The sequence below is a fragment of the Panulirus ornatus genome, chromosome 14 (assembly GCF_036320965.1).
Source record: "Panulirus ornatus isolate Po-2019 chromosome 14, ASM3632096v1, whole genome shotgun sequence".
NCBI lineage: Eukaryota > Metazoa > Arthropoda > Malacostraca > Decapoda > Palinuridae > Panulirus > Panulirus ornatus.
The window spans coordinates 10,546,171-10,557,821 of NC_092237.1; the positions used below are offsets into that span (position 1 = coordinate 10,546,171).

General features: G+C 35.7%; 1 protein-coding gene across 5 annotated transcripts in view; it reads left to right on the plus strand.

Moving 5' to 3' along the window:
• Positions 1–10,195, plus strand: part of LOC139753302 (uncharacterized) — a 57,608-nt gene extending 47,413 nt beyond the window's left edge. For all 5 annotated transcript variants that reach the window (XM_071669596.1, XM_071669597.1, XM_071669593.1 and 2 more), the window contains 2 exons: positions 389–541; positions 2,253–10,195. In XM_071669596.1, coding sequence (XP_071525697.1) covers positions 389–541; positions 2,253–2,999 — 900 coding nt within the window. In that variant the 3' untranslated portion in view covers positions 3,000–10,195. The remainder of the gene's footprint in view (positions 1–388; positions 542–2,252) is intronic.
• The last annotated feature ends 1,456 nt before the right edge of the window (positions 10,196–11,651 follow it).

Sequence of the window (11,651 nt, forward strand, 5' to 3'; positions counted from 1 at the left end):
GGGCTTCAAATAGTACCTATTTTGTATATGAATGACACATGATTGCCTTACAGGATTTTCAGCATTTCAGATGGCTTTAGGCAGGTGCTTGAAGCTGATGCTGAACCAGTAACTGTACTCCTAATTATGTGAGTCATATTACAAACATTTTCAGGGTATGCAGGTTATCTTATGACATTTCCTGTGATTGGAATTAGGGGGGCAGGGATGGGCATGAAAGTTGCATGCCAAGTTTGATAAAGGTCAGCAAGAATCTGTCAGGGAAACTAACAAACAAAATCAGTTACCATGGAAAAGCACTAAAACAGGTGTAGAATAGATATTAAATAAAGTTTATGTAGTTGTAGAATATCTGTTACTTAAATTCCTCTTATTGTTCTCTATATAGGAATCAAGCAACCCAAAAGGACAAGTAATCAATCTTACTCCATCTGACATACCTGCTGATGACTCATCTTGGACTGGTGCCACTAGTGGCAGTGAGAGCCTAGATACATCAGCACTAAGCAGTGAAGGAAACTGCTTAGAAATTAACAACCAGGTAATTGTTCACTCTACTCTTTTGCCTGATACCACAGGTCGACACCTCAAAACATGGCACTGTCCATTTAGCAGATGATTGTATTTATCACTTTACATTCATTAAGCCATTTGTTCATTCCTAGCATTGAGGCCTATGTGGTCTTTCTGATATTTGTAAAGTCATGTACAAGAGGAAATTTTTTTGATACAAAAACAGACACTCCTACCTATGTTCTATCACCTGTAAATTGATTTGTCATCAGGGGTCGGCATACTATGCTTTTTGATACACAGCATTTCAAGTGCTGGTGCTTTAGGAAACTCATTCATCCCAGTTTCACCTGACCTTATTTATGAGCCTAATAACTGTTAGACATAATATTGTTAAGTTAACTTGTTCATGTTTTAGCTACTTCCACAATGCTTTTTTACTTAAGCCTATAGAAAAAAAGCGTTTGGAAATATAAAAAAAAAAAATGTAATCAGAGAAAAAATTAGTCGATGATTCTGAATTTTCACTGAAATGTTATGCTAAGTTCAGCAGGAGCTGTCTGAGGAGATTTAGAAGGGCATATGATAAAGCACACAAAAAGGCACTTTGGAAAGTTTTGATTTTATGTGGTGTTCGTGGAAGACATACATTTGTATGTGGTGTTCATGAAAGACTGGTAAATGCTAGTAAGAGCTTTAATGATAGAAGTAGTACTTGTGTAAGAGAAAGTGGGGATATAAGTGGTTTGAAAAAGATATGAGACTAAATCAAGGTTGTATGGTGTCACCATGGTTATTTTATATATTTTTCGAACTTCTCACTTCAAGGGAGTCATTCATTACTCTGCTACTAGAAGTAAAGCATCCTTGGAGCTGCAAAAGTTCCTAGAATAAGGGCCCTGGAGTAACTCTAGGACCTTTTCCAGACAGGGGTTCTGGAGTAGTTATACGATAAATAAATGGATGGATTACTGCTAGAAATGAAAGTAAGGTGGGGTGATTGTTATGTAATACTTTACCGTGGAGAATATAAGGAAGGTGCTGCAATTTCTTTATGCAGATGATGCTGTGCAGTTAGCTAAATTAGAAAAATTGGATAAAATGGAGGGTCAGTTCATTGATGTTTATTGGGGAGGAGGAGGAGGAGGAGGATGAAAGTGAATGGAAGTAAAAGTAAGACATTAATTAAAAAACAAAGTAGTTTAGAGAGGAAGGTAGTGGATAAGCTGAAATTGAAAATATTTATGCAAGGGAGAAAAACTGGGTGTGCATTAAAACCTGTGGTGAGTGGAAAAAAATTAAGTGCATAGTGTGCAAGGAGCCTGACAGGAGTATGTGTCCCAGTGGTGACGTATGGCTGTGAAACCCAAATGTATATGAGTCAGAAGAAGTGAAACATAAGAGCATCAGAAGAAATGGATAGTTATATTTAGAGAATTGATTAAGGCAAGAAATATTTTGTTAGATGTTTTTTGTTAAATAACTTAGTATGAAAAAGAATGAGGCTGCTTTCAGGTTCAGTAATGAGTGAGTGGACCAGATTGACGGAAATTGAAAATAGGAGTAGTTATGAGAGTATGTTACGTCTTGAATTTTGGGATGACCTGTGTATGTGTTGTGTCTGTTACCTATAGAATAGTTTCCTTTTTTCTGTTGTTGCATTGACACCAGGAAATAATTCATCTTTGATATTATGAATTAACATTATTTCATGTTTGTTTATACTTTTAATTCCATAGGAAGATGAAGATGCTCCAGTGCAAAAGGCTCATCAGGGTGCCCAGTGTGTCAGCAGTGATCTTAATGCTTCACATGATGAAACTGAGGAATATATTGATACAAAAAAACATGAAGATCAAGAAGAGGAGTGTAACAAGGATTATGAAGATATTAAGGAAACAAAACATACAGAGGAAAACTGTCAGGTTGATGAAATATCTTCCTGTTTAGTTTCAGAAGATGATAAGGTAAGTATAACAGTGGGTGAAACATTAGTAGATCCAAAGATGATGGAACTTGTTCTTAGTGAACCAAAGAAGGAAGAAAACGGAGAGAGTACCAAACAGTCACCTGCTGATGAATTGAAAATTCTGAGTGATATAGATGTTGCAGGTGAAGACAGCATGAAACCAGATCGTATCAGTACTGTTGATGAGAAGGATGATACTGATGCAAAATGCTTTCCGAAGGAAAACAATGGGGAAACCAATACTAATGAAAAGGGAATCATCACAGAAACAGAAAACAAGAGAATTATGACTAATGACATATTGAAGGATCCAGATGAGACAACTACAAAGGATGACCTTGTGTGTGGTGCAGAGGAAGTTGTTAAGGAAGAAGGTACAAGAAAGGCAGCTGTTGCTAATTGTCAGGAAGTTTTGACAGAAAATGCTAGTAATGAAGACAAAATGCCTGAGAGTTGCTCTACCCCTGCATCACCAACAAAAACAGAGCAGCTCGTTCCTAACATAGAATGGAAATAGTTGAGTCCATGATATTAGAGACCGCGTATATTAGTTATGCTAAGCAGTTTAGTGTACAATGGATTATGATATTTTAGCTTCTCTGAAATAGAAAAACAGAACCTTAACTTTCCAGGAAAGTTCCAGTTAGACAACAGAAAAGACCAGAACAATAAGAATTTTGCCACAGTGATGACTAAACAACTTAACAACTGGCCATGGCTAATCAGGAATTGCCAGTTTAAACCATCATATCAAACTGCCTCAAGTGATACCAGTGGCATTGTTGACAAAACTTGTTTATCAAAACTTGTCTAGGTGCTTGTGAGGTGAGTACCATGCCTAGCTCTAATTTTGATGTTGCTATAACCCTTCTCAGCAAATTGTGAATCATGTTTAGTTTTAATTTTAAAGTCATCAAAGTTCCTGTTTGCAAAATGATGTTTATTGAATGTGATACATTGTATTTGAGGTATATTTCCAGGTGCTGTAATTAATATGAAAAGTTTAGTGAGGCATATCTTGGTTGTCCACATCCTTGGTTAGTTTTAAGGCTGCTGCACACATAAGAATATCGATGCCATGTCAAGATTAGGTTAAGCATCAACTTGAATAGTAACTATGACTCAATTTGTCTTGCAGCATATGCTACTGAAGCTAATGAAGTACTGGCTCTCATTTTTTTAAGCTGATGATCTACAGATGTAAAGCATCAGCTTACCATTCTAGTTGTCTGATTTCTATTTTAGCTGCTTAAAAGATTAACACAGGTTGGTATCTCTGTAAGTCATAAATGATTGGTTACTGCCACATCATGCTCTCGGTACTCTCATACCATGGCGAGCCCATAGCAAAGTCCACCATAAACATCCAACAGTTAGAGCCACAGGTCATAAAGTGTTGTTATGTTTCGTGTGCATTTATATGCAGAAACTGCTGGGTGGTTGAGTAGTAAAGGCTTCATGTCTTCTTTATCATTGTTACGTTATAGGTGCAAAGGGTTGACTGATATGTTGGAATGGTGTTTGTATTGTTACTGGACTCTGCCTGCACAAGGTTGCATTGAGTGTGAAACATCACTTAGGTGATGCTGTGTCATTAGGAATAATCTTGTGAAAAGAATTCACTCCAAAAGACTTGCAGGAACCATTAAAAAGATACTGGGTAACTGCAGGACTCTTTCATAGAAATTGATCCAAGAAATGGCCTCATTCATTCACATCGACATGGTTGCTGTGATATGTAATGTAACAGAACCATATGTACATATTTACCCTTACCTAAGCTAGGAAACCATTTTATCAGCCAGCCCCAAGGGGCGGATGGGTTAATTATAGACTGACTGCTGTGATCGGGATGTAAATCTGTGTGGGCTTAGCTGTGGGCAGCCCTAAGGATTGTTGACATTATTTTTCTAGAAAGTTTAATGAAAATCTTAAAATGCAATATCAGTTCTTTTTTTATGAGGCTGTATTATTGTGAGAATCATCTTGCCAAAGACTTCTAACTCTAAAGTCTACATTTCCCTGCTACTGGAAATAGTGCCCCGTTGAGCAGTAGGAGCCTTTAGAAAGGTCTTGGGAAACAGGGATTCTTTTATAGAAATTGGTCCTAGGGTAATTATGCATACATTCAGAGTTGTATACCCAACATTGTGTCACATTCTTTGGACTTTTAAATAGTTAAGCATTTTCTAAGGTGTTGTACTTTTGTAATGTGCTACTTCTTACTTTGAGAGTTTTGATGCTTAAATTGCTGAGTTGTATCTCTATTAAGATGAATTACAGGGAAAGAATTTCCCTTGACTGCATATCAGTGAGTAACCCCTACACTTGAAATTTGGGCTTGTCATCACATTATGGGGATCTTAGTCTATTCATCTCACGCAGTCCAATGAAGAAATAATAATGATAATATGTTTATTTGTGTTGTGATGGTGTTTGAAAGGTAGGAAGACTGGGAAATACATATCTTTTATACAGTGTCCTTTATGTAAATGGAGTAAATTTTGGAATGATTCACTGATTATTAAAATTGGCTTTGATGTTGCTAGGGGCTTTTGAAAAAGTAATTTTTGGTCATTTGTTGTTATTTAGTGGTCACTCTAGCAAAAGATTTTTAAAATAATTAGTAAATGTTGTCCAGTGGGGCCATTCCTGGCACAATGAGTTTGAATATTACTAGCTTGCACTTTATTATAGTGCAGACAGAAGTCTCTCTTCATCTATATTTTTTTCATGGTTGACTGTATATGTAACATGCAAAAGTTTAATAGCTTAAGAAATTCTTATTGTATTTTTATGTGAAAATGGATACAAAGAGAATTTTTTTTATATTTTTCACTAATATCTATGGTATGATAAGTTATGCAGTGTTGTAAACCTGTTTATAACAAGTAACTAGGTCTTTGAATAACTGTTGGAAAATTTTCCCTGTACTTCCATGGTCATCAGATGTTAATAGATGTGATACAGTTATTTAATCAACTAATGTGATAATTACTTCCTTGCTGTTTAAAATGCTTTAGTTTGTTTAATATTGGGTTGCAAATCAATAATAGATTTGAAAATATGAGCATTTTATCATCCATATATAAGCATAACTCCTTTACTTAAAACTCTACTGCACTTGCATCATTGGTAAAATAAGAGTAATTCTTTGTTTAAAACTGGTATGATTTTTTTTTTGGGGGGGGGATGTCATCTTCCCTGGCAAGAAGGGTTATGTACGTTGAGATCTTTGACACAACTGTATGTTTACCTATATGCGTACATAGGAAGAACACCCCACCAACCCAGCATGATCAATGTTTGAATCCTGTTATCATGTATTTGTATGATTTGGGAGGGATCATTACACTCAGAGGCCCTGCCTTTCATACTTCCATTTTTCCAATGCAGACTTCTCATTTTTCCTGTGCCAAGAATAACTCTTGTTCTTAGGTGCCTCTGAAAATACTGCGCTTGAGTTGCCCTCTGTCAGTAATGTGTTAAGGGCGAGGTACTAGAAGTTGAGGAGTGGCACTGGAGCTCACTAGAAATGGAGTCTCTTTTGACATGGCCACCCCCTTGAGGGAGTTCTTGAAGGGAACAGGCATCAAAGATATAGATAGATAGACTTAGCTCAACTTATTATGGATCTCTTTTGACTTCAGTAAACTGTTCTTTATTAACATCATTGTGGCCTCATAGGAATTTTCATTTCTTAATCATGTCTATGTATCTTCCTTTATTCCACTGGTGGAATATTGAGAGATTTCCTCCTTTCTTCATTACTCATTCCACACCATTTTGGTGCCAGTTTTTTTTACAGTCTTTTGGACCTGTTCCAGCAGTTCTATGTGATTTCTTAAGTGGGAGACCTGCTCATTTAAACATATCACAGCTTAGGTCAAATGTACATCAAATATATCTTTCTAAACATCTCTATTCATATAAGTTATGGTAATTTTGATGATCAAAAGATCACTGACTCGAGATGCCCACAGCTTCCATTTGAAGCAGATTGGCCTCCTTCAGATAAATTGCTTCGCTACATGATGACTGTAGTATGTCCACTGATAAGTCGTAGTGAAAGATAAACTTCTAGAATGATGTATTTACCATCTCTAGCAGTGAATGCACTCTGAAACCATAGTCCTTATTGTCAGATGTCAATTGGACATTATTCTGCCCACAGCTTTTATTTCTGGGTACTGGCTTCAAATCATAGCATTTAGCACAACTGGATGGCTGAAATTCTTTGTCTCTGATCACACTGAGAAGGCAGCAGTAACTTGAGGAAAGCAGGATACCTTAAGTTCATTTTCTTCCTGCCTGAAAAGAGGATAATTTTGTATGTCTATTGCATACCTCAGCATTTCATTGCTTATAGGGCATAGGATATCTATGGTGAACATCTCGTGAAAAATTTCCACTGGTTTGTGGCCTCAAAGTTTCTCCAAGATCCTTAGCAATTTCTTTCAGCTATGTCATACATCTTGGCCCTGTTGGAATTATATGGATTCATGCACTATCACAAAGAAACTGATTTCTTGAAATTTTGCTTTTCCAGAGACTTTCCTTCATGACCTTTTCTAAATTGAGATGAGCTTCAATGGTCCCCAAAACCTCTCAGACCAAGGTCAGCCCTCTTCCATCAACATCAGCTTCTTTACTCTCATCATCTGATGGGAAATTTACTAGCTGTACAGGAACATCATTTGCTTTCTGATTCTTCATTATCGTATTTACCACCTCTTCAGCAGTCATGTACAGTATAAGGAGCATGGTTTGTGATCACTCGATCTTTGTGGCAATCCTGACTTCCAAGCGAACAGGAACATCAGACCATTTATGAGTACATTAGATCCATGTTATAAACACTGATATATATGTAGTCTTATATCTAATCATGTTGATGAGTGTAAATTTCACTCAGAACTTGACTAGTTATCTTGAGATGTGTTACTCATTCATTTTCCTCCAGAATGAAACTCCATCCATTCTAGAAGTCAAGTAGAGGAATTATGGCATTTTGAAAACAACAACCAGAAGTGACTGATACTCAAGGGATTAACCTGTAAACAGTGGCTAACATCAACTGATGTGCTAATTTTTTCCTGCATTTATTTGAATAAACTTTCAGCTGAGCTTTCATATCAGTAGCCTGCAGAGTTCTCTTCCATCATCAGTATAACATGAGAAAAATGTTTATCCTTAGTACCTCTTCAACTACAGTACCATTGTAAGTGCACAGTTGTCTACCTGAGGGTTCTGCATACATTGTGATCCCACAGAAATTACATAGATTTTTGGATCACCAAATTTATGAGGAGGAACGCTTGTGATAAGTAATCATTTTGTTTGTAGAGGAATAACATGACAAATGTGAAGTGAGTGACTTACTAGGTGATTTTAGTGAGATTATGTAAGAAGGGAGACCTGTAAGGGGAGTGTCCTTACTAAACTTGCACTTGCAGAAGAAATTGCATAGCACCTGCTCATGCTTTTCTTTTTATGTAATCCTTTTGTAGTGGACTTCGGTAAGGAGGAGGGATACCTGCTTTTGTGGAAAAAATTACATAGGACCTGAATGTAATCTTATTTTTTATGTAATCTTAGTGTAGTGGAAGACTGTAGGCAGCAGATGATAATCAAAGAACCAGAATATTTCCAAATAAAAATTCTCCAGCGTCCTCCCCACATGTGCCAGCCACTCACTGTATTCACACTCATTTGCAACTCAAAAGGTGTTATATTTCATCTTATATCCTTGTTATTCACTTTACCTTTTTTTTTTTTTAAATAAGAGTGTGTATGAATTTGGAGTAGGTTGTTCAGTATAAAGAAGGAAACAAATCTGTCAATATTTTCCCTACATTTGCTATCCATTCTCTCTCACCCAAAATGTGAGTGTAAAAGGTTTACCGTATCATATATTCATGTTATTTACCACTAATGCTGTGCCTGTGTATGATATTAGGGTACAGTTGGAAAACAAGCTCATTAGTAACAAAGAAATATTATCACATCTTCCTGTTGTATCAGGAGCTATCAGGCATATCACTCTCACCTTGCCTGAGCTTTCTCATTAGTGGACCAGGCCAACACAAAGGTAATATGTATTCTGTGTATTTTCTGTTACTTTTGATTGCTACTTTATGATTTCATAGTTTGTGTTTTTCTCTGCATAATTGAATTTCTGGACCATGCCTGCCAATAGCATGTCATGGGTTTCTATAGACTCTTTATGTAAAAATGAGGGGATGTCATGTAGCCTATAAGCTTTATGTGGGTCCAGCTCCTATATGAGCCTCCTAATTTCCAGTGGATTCACTTCAGTATTCTCTTTGGCATTTACCCAAGCCCAGACTAATAATGATGGAGCTCCTGGATGGAGTAGAAAAACATGCTTTTTAGATATATGGTCACCACTTCACACTTAAACATACCTGTATCAGTAGCTTCCTTCTGAAGTTTTGATTGTACTTATTTGGTCTTTAACTTATAGTTTCTTTCCTAAAGATTAAGAAAATATTTTAGGATGGTTCTTAAATTTTTCAATGATGTTCCTTTTATACCTCATGTGTTCCTCCATTATTATAATATAAGCATTTGTGGCCTTTTATACCCTAAGATTGCAGCTCTTTGTCTTGTAATCCTCTCATATTATATTTTTGAGCCCCTTGCCTTTATGCACCTCTTGATAAACTGTATATTTATAGTTCCTGTGATCCCATATCTCATTTCCTTTCTGCTGGTAAACACCTCTTTAAATCCTTATTGTAGTTTTTGCCGAATCTGTTATAATCTGCTCCGTCCCAAAGTGTGGAATTCAGCATCCCAATGCTTCTCCAAAAAGTGTGTTTAATTCTTCATAGTTTCATACTGTATTATTTTTCCACAATTGGGTCATCTCTTGTTTTTTTAGTACTTTCATTTTGTAATCTGTCTCAAGTACTAAGTGACTGACTCTTCCAAGTTGATGTCTATACTGGAGATATTGATTTCTTCTCAGTGACTTCCAGTATGTTACAAAATGTTCTCATGTGTACATTCAAGGAACTTGAATATCTGTTTCACCCCGTTCCAGATGTAAGGTGATTCAATTGATTTCCCTGTGACTGAAGGTCCAGAGAAATTTTCTACCACTTCTTACACCATTCTGATTATTCCTTCATTATTTTCTTAGAAATTAGAATTTGGTTTATCTCACCTTAGTGAGTGTAGTACTAGGAGTATTAGGCAGATTTCTTGAAACAATAGTTTTCCTACAGTGTCGGGAATGAAAGGTCCTCTGTTTACAATTACATCTTCGAATTTTATGGATCCTCTCACCAGCTGAGCTAACACCTCCTGTCCTGCCTACTCTCTTTCTGTGTTTTATATATTCCTCTGAGAAAAATCATGTGATTTGATGTTCTTGTTAAGTTTATTCTCAACTGTGTCTCTGATGCCTGGCTTAGTCTTACCTACCCCATCTTTCAATTCAAGTTCCTTGCCATTCAGTACCAATCCATCATTCATTTGGTGTCTTGATCTTTATCACCAGCCTTATTCTGCTATTTCTTCTTGTTGAACAAGTTTTGTAGGGAAGTTTTTCCTTTTTCCTGTTGTATCACTTTATAATTTTTCTTTTATTTTCCATTTCTTTTGCCCTTACTATTTTTTCTGTGTATATGTATATATAACCATCCATTCATTTACATGCCAATAGTCACCTTGATTTTCATAGCTTCTTCAGAGTTTCATTTTGACTGAATTCGTCATGTTCCTGTATACCAAATATCATGAACAATTTGCATCTATCTATACAGCTCCTGCCTCATGAGCTGACTTACAATTTACTGCATTCAATTTCCTTAAATCACTCATCATTTACTAATTTTTCTTTTACCCCATCTGCTGGTTCATACTTTAGCTTTAGACACTCTCCAGTACTACTTTCTTTGCTTTCAAATTCAAACCTGTTACAGAATTTGTTCTCAAAAAATTTCTCAGTTGTCTAATTATTCATTCTCTACCTGGATCAAAGTGCAAAGTGCTATCAAGTTCATGTGATGCTCATGCTGTGTATTTATAGATAATATTATTAATGAATAAGTAATTTTAGCAATGCTTCCAAGTTGATAGCACTGTTTATTGTTGATGCAATATCAGTTTCAGTAATTAATACTGAATTTTTTATTGTTTTCCTGCTAGAGTCAGGAAAGCAAAGTTCTACACTCCTTTTTCTGTTACCTTAGTCACTTTGCTGTTCAAATGATATATTCAAAATGATTTTGCTTATTGGCTTAACTTTTACTCAAGCTACTGGCTTTCACTTCAACTGTTTTACTGCTGATAAGGTAAATTCACAATTCATGTAAGAGTATAATGCATTGCATGCAAAAGACATGCAAACTCTTCCTCAACTTGGAAAGTGCACTTCTGTATTTTGGCCAACATACCAAAATCTTTGAGTAAAGAGGTACTGTGAGGTAAAGACAGTACATTTAAATGTTCAGAAATGGTCATTTTAATCTAAATGCCCTGAAGTGGCCTATTCTCTTGTTGTTAGATGCTTCCTTGATCTTTTGGAAATGGCAAATGGCATAATTAGTTTTTAGCTTAGTTTTAGTGAATATCATATTATCTTTGTCCTTTGGTCTGTGTTTGTTTTTGCTATTTAGTACTCTATGCCGTCCAAGTGCTTTGTGTACTTACTGGGTGTTTTGTCATGCTTCATGTTCATGTGTTAATAGTACTACTTAGAATCATGATAACGTCTGGGATGCATGTGTGTCACAGTACTTTTAAAAGGAGCAGACAGTTAACATGTGTGTGATTGATGATTCCATGAAAATGAATATGATTTAGATATTTATTTAGCTTAATTATATTTGAAAGTTTATTTAGCTGTGATTTGGAAATATGTTCATGAGTAGGTGCTGTGTCACCATTAAGATCATATTATATTTTGAATATACTGTTTAAATTGTTAGTCTTTTACATATAATGATATTGATTTGTGTTTGAAGCAAAACTCATAAATCACTTGAGAAAAATCTCTGTTTATCACAGTACTATTGTTGATAATGGTTGGTGTATGTTAAAGCTCATTTAATAAATATCAGAAATGTAGAAAATAAAGATATCTACATAATCTAGTATTATGTTCACCCTTAGAATGTGGCTTTTATTCATCGATCTG